Source organism: Muscardinus avellanarius, assembly GCF_963383645.1.
Source record: "Muscardinus avellanarius genome assembly, chromosome: X".
Lineage (NCBI taxonomy): Eukaryota > Metazoa > Chordata > Mammalia > Rodentia > Gliridae > Muscardinus > Muscardinus avellanarius.
Window position 1 is genome coordinate 8,458,847 of NC_137792.1, and position 17,384 is coordinate 8,476,230.

The following is a 17,384-nucleotide window of genomic DNA, read 5'->3' on the forward strand; positions in this document are numbered from 1 at the left end:
TAAAATTCTCACTTATATCAGCTATGGACTATTGAATTATCACGGAATTGTGTTCAAGTAACTCTTCTTTTATATAATAATGTTCCATATCACCTGAGTACTGATACTAGTAATTTAGATACACCAGAGGAGCTGCAAAGTGCTTTCCCTAAGTAGAAAAGCAAAAGCCCTTGACTTAATAAGGAAAGAAAAAGTTATATGCTGAGGCTGCTAAAATCTATGGTAAGAATGACTCTTCTATTATGAAATTATGAAGAAGAATAAAGAAATTGGTGCTAGTTTTCCTGTCTTACACCAACCTACAAAATGTACAGTCATTGTACTTAATAAGTACTTAATTAAGATGGAAAAGGCACTTGTTATGTATGTACAGAAAAACACAGTGTGTGTGTTGTATACATATAAACATATATACAATATATGTTTATTCCCATTGCCAATCCTTCTCCTGTTCTCCTTATTCTATCTTACAATTCAAGTAATACTGGCCAGGTAGTGTGGAATAACAGAATTCAGAAGAACTAGCTCAGTCAAGGGAGTCTTGCAAAAACAGCTGGAACTGCTAGGAAGTGGCAAGAGAGAGAGGATAGCTATTCCAGATCAGGTCAGTGGGCTAAAAGAAAAAAAAGATGCCCAATCTGTGGGAATTACTTTTCACAGTATAGTGGATTCTCTGTCAGTGAGCTTCAGTCAGTCACTGAGGAAATTTAAGTTTATGTGGGCATGTCTGTAGGCCCAGTGGGTTGGGTCTCCCAGTAATACCTTGTGTTTGTATAATGAAGAGACCTCCTGAGACAGAACAGAGCAAAACAAAAATCCTCTATAAGAGGCTTGATCATATTACCCAATTATAGTGACCCCAGGCAGAGGACAATGGATAAAAACCATTTCTCTAGCTACTCCACACCAGATCCTAGAGCAAGAACATTAGTGCCTAGTGAATAAGTCATCGATGCCCAGAGCCTGAGCGCAGCAAACCTGATGAGGATCATCATCAGAACAATAATAAAATGAGTGATTTGTTTTAGGCACATTATTTATGCCTTGGTAACTCTCAATATCCATTGATATAGGGGTTCAGAGTTGGAGAAAAGTCCTGCAATTACAGAAATGGTGAATATGCCAAAAAGAAAGGCTTCTACTAAGAAACTATACTTCACCTTGGATGTAATTTTTTTTCCAGAATTCTCTTTGGTTCATCAGCAATGATAAGGCAAGTAGATCAGACTGATTTAGGTCACTGATTCTATGGAAAATGCCTACCTGCTTCAGGTTGTCAAAAACGCCTGCTGGACATCTGGCCAGGATGGGTGGGAGGGCTGTTGGAGAAAGAGCACTGAGCCAATTCCAATCTTGGCTCTGTCAGAAATGAGCAGTGAGCCTTGGAACTTGTGCCTGAATCTCTCTGGGCCTCCATTCCTTGTTTGTAAAATAAGGAGTTTGAACCAAATCAGTAATTTTCAAATACAAAGTTTCCCCTTTATCTATGGGAGGGTATTTTCCAAGGCCTCCAGTGGATGCTTGAAACTGTGGAGTGTAAAGAATACTACATATCCTATTTTTCTATACATACATACCTATAATAAATTAAAAATGTAAATTAGATGCTAGAGATTAACAACAATGATAATATAATGGAACAATTATAACAACATATCATAATAAAAGTTACATAAATGAGTTTTACTCTCATAGTATCTTCTTATACTATAAATTTTAGCAACCTCAGCATATAATTTTTTCTTCTTCTTAAGTTGGGCACATCTACCTTTTCACTTAAAGGAACCAAATTTTGGCTTCTCTATGTCATATTGCTCTCATTACTACTCTTGTACTTTGGGATCATTATTTATATTTTTCATCTAAATAAAGATGACTTGAACACAAGCACTGAAATATCATAACAATTGATCTAGTAACCAAGATGGTTACTAAGTGACTAATAGATACGTAGCATATACAACATGGATACTCTGGACAAAGGGATGATTCACCTCCTAGTAGGATATTGCTAGATTTCAACACATTACTAGGAATAACATATAAAACTTATGGGTTGTCTATTTCTGGATTTTTCATTTAATATTGTTGTATCATGTTTGGCAATGGGTAACTGAAACTGAGAAAAAGGAAAACACCAGTAAGGGAAAGCTGCTGCCATTTTATACGGAGCACTCTACTTTACAGGGTTCCTGAGTTTAGAATGGAGCCATAAAGACAGACTGAGATGGCCCTGGGCCTCTGGCCCACCTCTCCCAGAGCAGCAGCATGAATATCTGTTTCACATATTGAGGCTGCTTAATTGTTTCTGTTTGAAGGAATGATGTGGATGCTAATATCAACTTGGACAACCACTTTACCAAACTAAAATAATAATTCATAAGAGAACATTACAGTAACATTTATTGATGTTACTGAGATGGGGGCAGTGTTCATCTTGTAGTTGTTCCATTCTAAACTGTGTAAAAATGCTGGGAAGAATGAACTCACTTAAGCAAGAAATGAAGATTTGTCATCTGGGCCACACTGGGTTAGCCTGTGGGGCAATCAGTGGAGGGGGGGGGCAGCTAGGGAGATCAGTTGAAAGAAAAGGTAGAAAGAAGAACCAAGAGAGAACTACTTGGTACTCCTGTGGGCTCAGAGTAACTGGAAGGTGCCTAGGGAGGGTCCTGTGTCCACCAAGCTTGTTGGGTCTCTTTGATCAGAAACCCTTGACGCAGGCCCAAGAGACAGGTTGTTGAGGAAGCAGAACACAAAGCACTCCTGTACCAATTCATCAGGCCAGTGACCACTCATCCAGAGGGAGCCTGCTGACATATTCTGTCATTCTCGAAGAAGACAGAATTTTCTGCATCAGTTGCAAAATGGCTCCTAAACCCAAACTACAACTGGTAGCTCCACCTCTGACCTCCGAATCACCTTGAAAGCTGGTGGCTGCATTCTGGTATATCAAGGGCTGCTGGATGATCCTTGTCTGCGGAGCCATGCTGAATGTTGGGGTGATCATCACCGTCTGCTGCTGCAGCTGGGCTGTAGGCTGGGGCTGGGGCTGGGGCCGGGGCTGAAGAACAGGAGTTGCCCTTGCGGGGGTGGGAACTGCAGTAGGCAGAACCTTGACCTGCAGAGCTGGAGCCTGGGGGGAGGCAGCTGAGGCAGAGAAGGAAGACATCTGGACCTGGCTGAAGGACCGCTGCATGGAGGGGTCCCCAGCTCCACTGCTGCCCCTGCCATTGCCACTGCCGCCATTGCTACTGGTGCCGCCAGGGAAGGAACCACACAGCTGCTCAGAAAACAAGTCCAGGAACTATCCCACTTGATTGCTGACAAACTGCAGCATCTCTGTGAACAAAGGAAAAGGAGTAATTTTATTGCCACCCAAATGATTAACTTTCAGACTTGCTTAGGAAATGGAGGTATGGGGGCTGGGGATGTAGCTCAGTGGTGGAGTGCTTGCTTGCCTAGCATGCTTGAGGCCTTGGGTTCCATCATGAGAAAAAAAGAGGAAAGGAAGGAAGAGAGGGAGGGAAACAGGCATGACAATCCAATGGCTTTACCCCGTCTTATGGTCTGTGCAGGAATTTCTGCTTTACCACAGGTAGAAATGGGTTGTTTCTAGAGCCTTGCCAGGCATTGCTAGGTCTAAAAGCAGGTTTACAAAAATTAAACCAATCATTACAATGCTCAAATACTTAGAGGTTGACAAATTCAACTTCCAAAGATTCAAAAGCTCTCTTAAATTAAGGTCTGCTGGTAGTGTAAATAAGCTGATTTTTCTCAGGGGTCTCTTATTAGCTCCTGCCGAGAGCTGTGTCTCAGTTGGCAGTTACCTAGCATCACATCAGGAGAGCTTGAAAATAGCAAATTACTTTTCTAGGATGGAAATGTAATGCACTCCTATCAGTCAGTTCAAGTTCCTGAGATTACAATTTGTGTTAATATTTTTTTCAATTCTGTCTGTTCCTAATAACGACATAAATATTCAGTGTTGAAAACTGAATTCAGGGGATAATTATGGATTAGTATAAAGTTGCAATTATAGTAATTTGATGATTTCAATTGATCTGGCTTTCTCTTTGACACGGATAACTGAAACAAATTAAAATTGGAACCAATAGGTCATATAAAGGTAACATTATTGTACGGAATGTTGTATGGAGATATTCAATCCTAAATATGCCTCATTAGAATCACAGTAAAAGAAAAACACTGCCAATTTTTCCTTATACAAAGGATATTTGGGTTTGATTTCCAGCACCACAAAAAAGGGAGGTTGGTGTATCCTGTCATATCCAGTAACATTCATTCTAGCCCTCCCATTTTCAATCAACAACCATTACCCATATGATAGGCTTTCAATGGCTGCTTTTCTAACACTGGATTAAGCAGGTAAGTTGAATTCAAATTCTGGCTACTTTGCAGACTTAGGGTGAGATATATATGAGTTCTCTGAATCTCTAAGACCCACATGGTGCTTCCAGTATGGTGTTTCTCAAAATTTCACACTTGAATTATGTGAGGTTCCTCCCTTCTACTTCTCTCCAAAGTTCAAAACAAAAGCACCCTCCAGAACAAAAATTAAACTGTCATGCATGTACAATTTTATTATTTAATGAGAAAAAGGGAGAAATATTCCCAGAATTTAAAAGGTAATGCTCAACAAGGAATATTTTGTTTCATAGGGGGAATTTTTCAATGTCTGGAGACATTTTTAGTTTTTAACATCTTGGAGGAGTGTTACTAGGATGCAGTGGGCAAAGGCTAGGATATGCCTAAACATCTAACAGTGCACAGGATGACCAACCATGACAAAAAATGTTCCAATCCTTAGATTTACTAAGTAAAGAAGTTCCTAATTCATTCCATTGTGTCACATAATAAAAAGCTAATGCTAGATTATGGCCAAAATGAGCAAGAGTTGCCAGAGACTGGCAAAGTTTAGCAATTTCAGACTTAACATGTATGAAAGAGCTATTGTATACTGGCTTCACAAGCCACCTCTTTAATTTTCTAGATAATCCTCTGAGGTAGTTAGAACTATGTTCATTTAAAGATGTACAGTCTGAGACTAAGAGTAGTCATATGATCAAGGTCCCTTAGGTAGATACGTAACCTCTAGAGTTCTCTGTTTTTATCTGTATTTGGAAGTGGAAAGGGGCACATTACATGTGCCAAGTACACACTAGAGATGATGTGACAGAAATTAAGATTCCTCTTATCACTTCTGTATGCTCTTCCCTGGTTTCAGTGTGTTCTGTGTTTTTTGTTTTTTTTTTTTGTGGTACTGGGGGTGGAACCCAGGGGCTTCTCTACCTCCGGGATATACTCCCAGACTATATATATATTTTTTTTTGGGGGGGGGTTCCTGGAAGCCCTTCTACCTCTGGGCTATACTCCCAGACATACATACATATATATATATTTACACACATATATATATATATTTTTTTGAAACAGGGTCTCTTACGCCAGCACGGCTGGCTTCGAACCTGAGTGATCCTCCTGTCTCAGCCTCCCAACCGCGGGGATTACAAGTGTGCGCCACCACGCCCGGCGTGCTTCTGCTTATAATAGCCTGTAACTTATGTCTTTGTTCCAGAAGATCCCTTTAGGTACCTAAAGTCACCTTGCTACCATACATAATGCCTGGGCTTCTTCTTGAACCCTAACATTTCTTAGCCATAAACACAGGAATATGAGAGAGAAAGTCTAAATATTAATCCTCAAGGCAAGACAAAGGCTGAGCTACTGCCTTCGGTATGCTTACATACCGAAATTCTCCTGCAAAATCAGGTCGAAGTAACCTTATACGACTTGATTTGAAATCATAATCTTCCAGGTCTTGCTTCCCCGAATCTCTCACCATTTTCTCCTGAGAGCATTTCCTTAAGAAATCATTGAACTCAAATCCTTCTCTCTGGGTTTACTTCTGGGAAAACCAATTCAGTGCATACAAAATCCCTTTAGGTACCCAGCGTGAGCTGCCTTCCACAATGTGAGGATTCATCAAGAAGGCCCTTACCAGACACCAAATGCTGGCATATAGATATGGGATTTCCCAAGCTTTACTACTGTGAAAAAACAAATTTTGTTCTTTATAAATTACCCAGTCACAGATATTTTTGTTATAGTAACACAAAAACCAATGTCAATGGGTATATAATATTTAGAAAGATAAAGAGGAAAATGGGGGTAGATGATAGTGGGAGACAAGGTCAGAAAGATGGGCTGCATCAAGGATGAGCCTAACTAAGAAATTTGGATGTATCCAGTGAGCAGTAGAAAACCATTAATGATTTTTTAGTAAGGGAGAACATTCTGCATGAAACAGAATTGGTTACATTAATAAACTTTAGTTGATACTAAACATAATTTATTGGAATTTTCCAAGTGCATTACTAAGTAATGGGGAACTTACAAGTATAGCAATGTAAATGTAATAGAGGGAAATGAAAAATTCTTAGGTGTTGATTACTTTCTGTGTACAAAGGAACTTCAGGCTCTGGAAATACACAAGTAGATCAAATGAATTTGAAATATGATTATGGCCAGCCATAAAAAGAAGGCTTGTTTCCCTGAGGCCTGGGACCACTTATTTTACAAAAGAAAATACTTGTCTCTGTAAAAAGTAAATTTTCTAATATAAAATAGGAGAACTACTTGATATTTCAGGAAAGTATGTTCATGGTTTTATTATTACCAAATGGTACTTTCTACTTGGAAAACATTAAATAAGGTATGTAAAGTAAATAATAAAGTTAAATATCAAAATAGATTTCTGAGCCATGCATGGTCATATGAGCCTGTAGTCCCAACTACTTGGAGACTGAGGAAAAAGTATCACTTGAGCCCAAAAGTTTGAGACCAGCCTAGGTAACACTGTAAGACTCCCATCTCAAAACACATATACACAAAATTGTTTTCTGTGTTTTTAACCCTATTTTTAAACATATAATTAGAAGAAAATTTCTTATACAGAATATTTTAGTCTAATGATTTAGTCTAATAACCTCTTTAATATCTAGAGTATTCTACAATAAATTATTTTGATGTGAGTAACACAGAGGTTAGATTCAGTTCATACTTGATAAATATTATTTATAAGCTGAACTCTAACCTTCTCTGTATAATATTATCTATCAAATATGGTCTAAACTCTAACCCTCTGTATTACTCACATCAAATATTTTCTTGCAGAATGCTTGTTTGTTGTCAGCAAACTTTAACTGAAAATAGCCATATAAAAATTATTTTAGGTTTTGAGGGCCATATGGTTTTTGTTGCAATTACTCGACCCTGCATTAAAGTTCAAAAGCAGCCACAGAAAATATATAAACTAATGAGTGTGACTATGTATCAATCAAGTTTTATGGACACTATAATTAGATTTTTGTATGATTCTCACTTGCCATAAAATCTTCTTCACATTTTTTACAAATCATTTGAAAGAATAAAATGGTTCTTAGTTCACAAGTGGCTCATATAAAACAGGTACTGGGTAAGATTTGGCCCAAGAATCTGGTGTTGCAATTTGGGTTATCCCAACGCAGGGCTGAGGCAAAGGCTTGGGTGCAGATCCTTTATTTGGAAAGTAGGCCCAGGAAGCAAAAAGTAAAGAGCATGAAGAGAAACAGGGAAAGCAATTAAGGGAAAGACAATAAAGAGAGTATGTTATTGAGTTGGTTACTAAGGGAAACTGGGTTCCATCCTACTATAGTCCCTCTGAGAAACTAGTAAGAATATGACTCAGAAATGTCCCTCTACAGGATGGGAATCTAGGGACATTATCTATTGGTGACAGTCCTTTCACTTCAAGTTGCTCTACTTATGGAGTATTAAAGCTTACTCAGCTTTTATATATGCATGGAGAAGAGCTGGACATTGTGGCACACTCCTATAATCCCACTACTTGGGGAGCTGAGACAGGAGGATCATAGGTTTTAGGAGAGCCTCAGCAAACTGAGACTCTCATTAACTTAGTGAGGCCCCCTTTCCAAATAAAAAAATATAAAAAGGACTGGGAGTGTAGCTCTGAGGTAGAATGTCCCTAGGTTCAATCCCCTGTAGTATAAAAAGAAGCATGGAGAAAAGTAAAGAGTGGTACTAAAACTCAAGATAGGATGCTGGAGCCAACCTGGGAACTTTCCTCCAGAACAGCATCCTTTTAACTCTTTATCACAGGTAGGCAAAGAAGAGACAGTAGAGGGAACAAAACACATTTGTCACAGATGTTAACCCTTATTTCCATAATATTCTGTATCTCTGGGAGTCTAAAATCACAGGGGATTGACGTTCTAAAAACTGGTTACTCATAAGTTGTAAAGTTAGATACAAGGAGGAATGCTAACTTCCTAGCCTTCCCCAACTTATCTCATACCAAGAAAGGAATGTTGGTCATGGAGGAAAGCAAGCCTCTGAAATAAATATTTACAATTGTAGGTCTAAGTAGAACAATGTAGAATGCTCCAGAGACACTTATAAGTACAAGTGAGTCTTTCTTTTAGATAAGGTCACCAGAAGTATAGAGGGCACTATTCAGGCAAGAAAGGATGAGTCCCAATCTCTCTTTCTAGGTGGAAAGGCAATATAATAATATCATCCTGCAGCCACCACTAAGACTGAGGGGAGATATCACTGCCTGAAACTGAGTTGTACTGAGGGACCTTCGATGATGGGGCAAAACCCATTAGGAAAGAGAACTCACTCTCAGTGGGAGCTGTCATAAAATATAATGAGAAATGTATTGTGAATAACTGCTGTTGTGTCTGTCCAACTTTTTGGTAAAATAATGTTCATTGGACCCTTAGATATCCTCTTGGGACATTCCATTTATTAATTTTGGACATTGTTCATTAGGTGTTTCTAACTGGATCTCATCCCTTGTTATAATATTGGAATTTCTGACTGTAGTCAGTATACCTTATTTCTTTGGCCACTAATTGGTTCAAGAATACTGTGTGACCAAGTCAGAACAATTGCAAGACAATCCATTTCTAGGGCTTATTGGAGAAAGGACAGTGCTCTTTCTCCTTAGCCCTATGTCTAAAATGACATAGAGTATGCAGAGGTTACGGCCAGCACTTTAGCCTCAAATTGAAAGCCACAGGAAAAAAGGAAGAGCCAAGAGTCAGTGAGAAGCTGAACTTGGAATCCAGTCATGCTTACCTGGACAAGTGAGTGTGGTATATACTTCCTAAACACTACTGCACATATGCACTGAGGGGATGTCCATATGGCTGCTCTGTAGACCATATTCTAAGAAGCAAGGAAGGGAAAAGGTACTGAACCTTATGTCTACAATCTGATGTAGGAACCCAGCAATTGAAACGAGGCAGGACTGAGATAGATAATTAAGCTGGATGGATGTTCCTGATGGCAGTGCAAGACAAAATGAAGAAGGAAAAAAAACCCTCATATGCCTAAATTTTCACCCCAAGGCACAGATTAAATCAAAGACTTTCAAACTATGCTTTAAAAAAATCTCACCTCTTACAGCAGTTAAGAATTAAATATCCAACAATCCAACTCATATTTTGATTCTGATCAAATCTGAGTCTGCTTGCTTAATTATAGAATCAGTTGAATTCATAGCCCTTCCAGGTCTTTGATGTGAGTAAAGGCAGTGACCTGGAAAGAGTGTGATTTCAGGAGTGTAGTTTCAATGGAAATATCTGGAAGCCAGGTGTGGTGGTGCACGCTTGTAATCTCAGCATTCTGGAGACAGAGATGGGAGGATTGCAGTTCACGAACAGCCTCAGCTACTTAGGCCCTTTACAACTCAGCAAGACCCTGTTTCAAAAAATAAAAAAAGACTAAAAAAAGGGCTAGCTCAGAGGTACAATGCCCTGGGGTTACATCCATGGTACTGAAAAAAAAAGAAATAAAGAAATATCTGGAACACTCTAAGGGGTTCCCTACATCCCCAGCCCCCTGCTTCCCACTGAGGACCCTGGGCCTGCAGAGCAATTCTCCTATGCTTGCTTAAAGAAACTTTTACTTCCTGGACCAAGTGTGTTCCTTTGCACAAAGAGGTTAGCAATTTATACCTTACCAGTGATTGTCACTAAATCAATAGCCATAATCAGAATCTAGTGTACCCTGGAAGGGGATCAAGTATAGACTCAAATTAAGAGAGAGAGTGCTTATACAATAGAATGTCTATCACAATTTGTCAAGTTAGAAGAGAAAAAAAATCAGATATTTGTGGGAATGGATGTTAAATCTAAAGGGAAGAATATATAAAGGAAGAATAAAAAGAATGCTATTCCCAAGAAAACAATACATATTTCAATATGAAAAGTTCTTGAGTGTGACTATAGGTAAAAACATTCTGGAGTGGCAGGATACTTGCTTCTACTACCATGAATCGACAACTATAATGTCAATGGATACAGATGTGCTATGTTATCAATACAGCCTATATTAGTATTAGTTTCTTATTGTTGATGTGACAAATTCCCATACAAACTTAGTAGCTTTTTAAAAGCAATGTGAATGTGTGCTCTTGCATTTCTGGAGGCCAGAATTCTGAAAGAGGCCTCATGGGCTAAAATCAAGATGTGGGTGAGGCTACAGTCCTTTTCTGGAGTTTCTTAAGGAGAGCCTATCTCCTAGCCTTTTCCAGATTTCAGAGGCCACCGACATCCCTCAGCTCATGTCCCTTATCCCATCTTGAAGGCCATAAATCATATCACTCTAGCCTCTGCTTCAGTCCTCACATTTTCTCTGACTTTTTTGCCTCCATTATATTAAGATCCTTATGATGACAGTAGGCCCACTCAGATAATCCAAGATAAAACCTTTAAATCCATGGCAAAATCTTTAATTTAATCACATCTGCAAAGTCCTTTTTACCATGTTGAGCAATATAATTATAGGTTCTTTGAATTAAGAATATAATTAGATATTGGGGTTTTTAGCCTTATACTGTCCATTGAAGCTAGATTACCCATTTCTCTGAAATGTCTGATGTCTTTTTACCTCATTTTCTATAAAAATTCTGCCATTTTTACTTGACTCTGTGTAGACCACTGCTTTCATCAAGGTTCCAAGAGAGATCCTAATTGAGTCTCAGCATGGTTTCCTTGCATCCTTGCCAAGGTGCTGAATCCTGCTTCATACAAAAGCATTTCTAAATTAATATATTCCTTTTGATCCAAACTTTTATTCCCTTTCCCTTGATCTAGCACCCTTAAAATCCAGTAATATAATCCTCTTCTTCAGTTCCAAAGGAAAATCTAAGTGATTCACAGAAGTATCTATTTCAAGGATGATGCTAAAACATTGGGGAAAAAACCTTGGCCAAGCACTTCAAACATGCTGAGAAGTTTTTCTTGATCTCCAAGTAGGGCTGAGGGGTATTACATCTTACACCCAGTATCTAAATATGATGAGGTCTGGCCTTTCTTATAAAAAACCTCACAAATGAAAGAATCCCCCCAAAAGAAAATAAGCTATTTTCAAACTCCTATTTTTGAGAAGGAAGCTGAAGAAAAGTACATCCAAAAGGGAAATTATGGCCCAGATGAAAAAGTGAGAAGAAAGAACCTAACAGTAGGTAGAAAGAGGACTGGAGTAAAATTGTCCAAGGGGCAGCAAGACAATCTCTAACTGACCTCCATTGGTAATGAGAAGTTCATTTCCACCTGAGAACATGGGATCAACGTTGCCAGGCTGTCATCTTCCTAGTGCCAAGCTCTTCAGATTTGGGACATGACACCAGAAAGATTTGTTAGGAATCCAATGATAATATATTTCACAGGCCACGGATTTAGAGCTCAGTGAATCAAATGATGTGAGATGTGCACACGAAAGCGTTCCAGTAAAGAAAGTAGGTCAAAGGGAAAAATGAAGATTGTGACTTTGAGAAAATTTACCTTGTGTGTGGCTTCAGTTCTTTAGATAACAAGCTTAACTTAGGCTGGGGGATCCAGAGAAATAGATGCAGAAAGCTAAATGGAGAGAAACCTCCATTTGTTTTAGTGGTTAAAGTCTTTTCTCATTAATACTCTTTGGGATCCCCTTAGTTCTTGTTCTCCTTATGAATGAAAGTCATTTAGGCCATATTTAAACTAAGAAAAAGAAGTAATTACAAGTGACACAAGCCAGACAGAGAAAGACAAATACTACATCATTTCATTCGTTATGTAGAATTTAAAGAAGTCAAACTCATAGAGTCAGAGAATGGTAGTTACCAGATAATGGGAGGTAAGAAGATGAGAAAATGGAGAGGGATTGATCAAAGGGCACAGAGTTTCTTAGACAAAAGGGATAAAATGTAGTGATCTATTGCACATCACAATGACCATAGTTAATATAGTATATATTTCTTTTTTATTAATTTTTTATTGGTGCATTGTATTTACACATCATAATGGGGTAAAAAATTTGTGTGGGCATAAATGCACACATCACCCAGCTAGCCCCCACCCAGTCCTCACCTTACTCCCTCCCCATCCCTCCCTTCCATGCTTGGTTTAGTGGTTGACTTCAATATGAATAAGGACATCATGCGCTTTAAAGAGTTTCCCTATCCCCACCTCCCGTCCCCACAATTAGGTTGTCTTATTTGCTCCTCTATAGGATCTATTTTTTCTCCTGGAGTTCCTCCTATGATACTATTCACCCTGGCTTTCACATATAAGGGAAAACATCTGCTTTCTTACTTTTTGTGACTGACTAATCTCACTTAGCATAATGTCTTTGAGATCCATCCATTTCCCTGAAAATACCACAATTGTATTTATTTATGGCTGAGTAAAATTCCATTGTGCACATATCCCACAGTTTTGTAATCCATTCATCTGTTGATGGACATCTTGGCTGGTTCCATAGTTTGGCTATGCTGAATTGTGCAGCTATGAACATAGATACACATGCATTAGTTTGGTCGTTTGGTTTCTTTTCTTTTGGGTAGATTCCCAGAAGTGGTATTGCTGGATCAAATAGTAGATTTGTTCCCATTCTTCTGAGGATTCTCCATACTGTTTTCCAAAGTGGTTGCACTAATTTGCAATCCCAACAACAATGTTTTAAGAGTCCCCACTTCTCCACATTCTTGCCAGCATCTGTTGTTGTTTGTGTTTTTGCTACAGCATCTCATGCAGATCTTGAGAAAGCTCGATCAGGTGAACTGCAAAGGAGTAGATTCCCCCATGATGTATGTTTACCATTTCCTTCTTCAAAAACTCATTTTAGGATTATTTGAATCAATATGTATAATTGGAATTTTATGTACAAGCATCATAACTAAAACTGATGGGCAGCAGCTTGTGAGAGACTCAGGCAGCAAAGATTTTTTCCCAAGGATACAGTTTGGGCCAAAGATTAAGTTCAAACTGACCTTAGTTTGGGCCAATGTATAAGATTAAGTTCAAGTTAGCCTTGTGAAGTGAGACAAAGCATACTTTCTATGATTGTTTAAATGTCTGACACCCTGACCTGAAGTCTGTAAAGAAAAACTTTTCCTGTCCTTGGAGTTCCTGATTGCATGGCTATGCCTTTGCTTTCTGCCCCCCACCCCCCCCAAAAAATATATATATATATTGTAACAAACCCTGAATAAAGTGGAGAAGTTTGAACCTGGTCTCGTGTGACAGATCTTCTCGTATTCGACTCTCCTCTCACCAACACACAAACGCGACTCTTGCTAGGGCTAGACCCCGGCATGTTTTGAATGATTGCCATTCTTGTTGGAGTTAGTTGAAGTCTCAGGGTACTTTTGATTTGCATCTCTCTGATTGCCAATGATGTTGAGTATTTTTTCATGCATTTATTGGCCATTTGAATTTCTTCTATCGAGAAGTGTCTATTTAGTTCACTTGCCCATTTTTTGATTGGATGATTTGTGTTTTTTAGTGTTGAGTTTCTTGAGTTCTCTATATATTCTAGATATTAGTCCTCTATCAGAGGGGTAGGTGGCAAAAATCTTCTCCCATTCTGTTAGCTCTTGATTGAGGTTCTTGACAGTTTCCTTTGCTGAACAGAAGCTCTTCAGTTTCATGCAGTCCCATGCATTGATTCGCCTTTTGGTTTGTTGTGCCTTTGGGGTCTTGTTGAGAAAGTGTTTATCTGTGCCTATGTGTTGCAGTGTTGGACCTATGCCCTCTTCGAGGTGCCTTAAGCTCTCTGGTTTGATTTTGAAGTCTTTGGTCCATCTTGAATTGACTCTTGTGCAGGGTGAGAAAGTGGGATTAATTTCCTGCATATAGTTAACCAGTTTTGCCAACACCATTTGTTGAAGAGGCTCTCTTTTTTCCAGTATGTTTTTGGCCCCTTTGTCAAAAATCAATTGGCTGAAAGTGTGTGGACTTGTTTCTGGGTCTTCTATTCTGCTCCATTGGTCTATGTATCTGTTTTTTGCCAGTACCATGCTGTTTTTATTACAATGGCTTTGTAGTATAAAGTCAGGTATTGTGATTCCTCCTGCATGTTTTTTGTTGCTGAGTACTACTTTGGCTATTCTGGTCCTTTTGTTATTCCAAATAAATTTAGAGCCTACCATCAAAGAAAAGCCCAAGACCAGATGGTTTCCCAAGTAAATTCTATAAAACCTTTATAGAAGAGCTAATACCAATACTCCTCAATCTATTTCATGAAATAGAAAAAAATGGAATTCTCCCAAATACATTCTATGAAGCCAACGTCACATTAATACCAAAACCAAACAAAGACAGTTCAAGGAAGGAGAACTACAGGCCTATAACTTTGACGAATTTGGATGCAAAATTGCTAAACAAAATACTAGCAACACGCATTCAAAAACACATAAAGAAAATCATACATCATGAGCACGTATGGTTCATCCCAGGGATGCAAGGCTGGTTCAAGATATGAAAATCAATCTATGTAATTCTTCATATAAACAGAACCAAAGAAAAAAATCACATGATCATTTCAATAAACACTGAAAAAGCATTTGATAAAATCCAAGATCCATTTATGATAAAAACACTGCAGAGAATTGGAATAGAAGGAACATATCTCAACATCAAAAAGGCAATCTACAATAAGCTCACAGCCAACATCATACTAAATGGGGAAAAACTTCAAGAATTCCCCCTAAAAACAGGAACAAGACAAGGATGTCCATTATCACCACTTCTCTTCAAAATAGTACTTGAGACTCTAGTCAGAGCAATAAGGCAAGAAAAGGAAATCAAAGGAATACAAATAGAAAAAGAATAACTCAAACTTTCACTATTTGCAGATGACATGATACTATATTTAGAAAACCCAACAAACTCAACCAAAAGGCTTATAGAACTGATCAACAAATTCAGCAAAGTGTCTGGATACAAAATCAATCTTAAAAAAATCAGAAGCTTTTCTCTACAACAATCATAAACCCACTGAAAAAGAAATTCAGAAAACACTTCCACCCAAGATCACCCACAAAAAAAATAGGATACTTAGGAATAAACTTAACCAAGGAGGTAAAAGATCTCTACAAAGAAAATTATAAAAAATTTAAAAAAGAAATCGAAGAAATTCTTAGAAGATGGAAAGATCTTACATGCTCATGGATAGGCAAAATAAATATTATCAAAATGGCCATATTTCATTCAACACAATGCCCATTAAACTACCAAGATCATTCCTCATAGACATAGAAAAATATGTATTTCAAAATTGCTAACAGAGCAGATAGTAAGTGAAGTGTTGGATATGTTAACTATCTTGATTTAAATTTTCCACAGTATATGCATAGATCAAAACATCACATCAAAACCCATATATATATATATATATTAATATATATTAAATAGATATATAAAAATAATTATTATAGCTGGGTGTGGTGGCGCACAATTGTAATCCTCGCACTTGGGAGGCGGAGACAGGAGGATCACGCAGGTTCAAAGCCAGCCTTGCTGGCTTAAGAGACCCTGTTTCCAAATAAAATATAAAATAGGTCTGGGAGTGTAGCCTGGAAGTAGAAAGCTTCCATCCCCAGTACCACAAAAAAATATTATTTGCCAATAAAAATAAAAATAAAATAAATATAAATCTATAAATTAAACTAAAATACAGTGAATTCGTTACATTTGAGTTTTTCATGAGCCCAGAGTGAAAAACAGAAAGAAAATATAATGGAAACAGATGAGACTTTAAATAAGGAACTGAGGGGCTGGTGTAGCAGTTCAGTGGTAGAACACTTGCCTCTCATATGTAAAGCGCTGGGTTTGATCCTCAGGGCCAAAAATAAAAGGGGAAATTAAAAATTGGAAAAAACCAAACCACAAGACAAAAACAGTAGTAATAATTGAAAGCCCTATTTAATGAAAATAATATGTTCACAAAACTATGATCCATTGCAAAAGCAATAGAAACAGAAGTTGTAAGATGTCTGATTAAAATAAAAATTTTAAATTTTTGTTAAAATGTGCAGTTAAGAACTGGCAAAAAGAGCCAGCATGATTGAGTAACCTGTAATCTCAGTACTTGGGAAGCTAAGATAGGAGGACCACAAGTTCGAGGGTCCTAGGCAATTTAGTGAGACCCCGTCTTACAATAAAAAATAAAAAAGGCTAGAGGTAGAGCTCAGTGGTAGAGTACCCCTGGGTTCAACACCAGTACCACAAGATAAAAATAATAATATAGAATTACAGCAAGAAAAGGTGACATCTGGCTAGAGTGCATCAGAAGGAAGTCCTGGGTAAAGACATGGGGTTGGAACTTTATTCCACACTAAAAGCAGGAATGTGCTCCACATGCACTGTGAGCATAGGATAGGTTGGATTACCTTCCAAGTAGAAAAGGAGACACCATAAGAGGTATTTAACAGAAAATATTTAATATAAGGAATTTATTAAACTATTTGTTGTCAGATGTCTGAAAAGAAAAACAGAGGATACTTAAGGAGCAACCAATTAGTACCTAAGAGATATATTATTGGAACCTAAATGTTTGAGGGAGGAACCCCATGGAAATGGACCCACATTTCTAAGGAAGGGGAAATGACCAGTTGTTTCTGGCATCTCTGAGTACAATAAAATTAGTTTCTCAGAATGTGGCAAATAAATTGTCAACTGTTCTCAAAATAAAGTCTCTTCTTTTAATTTTTCCAATAAATAAATAAAAACAAAACCAATTTCCACTATCAGAGTGAAGAACCATTTCTGCAGTGACAATGACTGACAAGAACAGAGGTAGACAAAAAGAAAAAGGAACAAGCCCCTTCTTCTTCTACCCTTGATATCTCCCTCTAGCACCAGGGCCTAATGGGCCATCAGCTGGCAAATGTTTGCAAAGTACCAGCCTTAGACCAACAAAATACAGTGCTATCCACTCAGGTTGCCACTAGACACATGTGGCTATTTAAATTTCAACATAAATATGTGAAAATTAAATAAAATTAAAAGTTCAATCCCTCATTTTCACTAGAC

At 38.0% G+C, this 17,384-nt stretch overlaps 1 protein-coding gene across 1 annotated transcript in view; it reads right to left on the minus strand.

The window, feature by feature from the left end:
* Positions 1–1,268: 1,268 nt before the first annotated feature.
* The window catches only part of FANCB (FA complementation group B), a gene marked incomplete at both ends in the record, with an annotated part of 91,550 nt that continues 75,434 nt past the window's right edge, over positions 1,269–17,384 (minus strand). Inside the window, 2 exons of the mRNA XM_080718798.1 lie at positions 1,269–1,419; positions 2,790–3,280. Coding sequence (XP_080574924.1) covers positions 1,269–1,419; positions 2,790–3,280 — 642 coding nt within the window. The remainder of the gene's footprint in view (positions 1,420–2,789; positions 3,281–17,384) is intronic.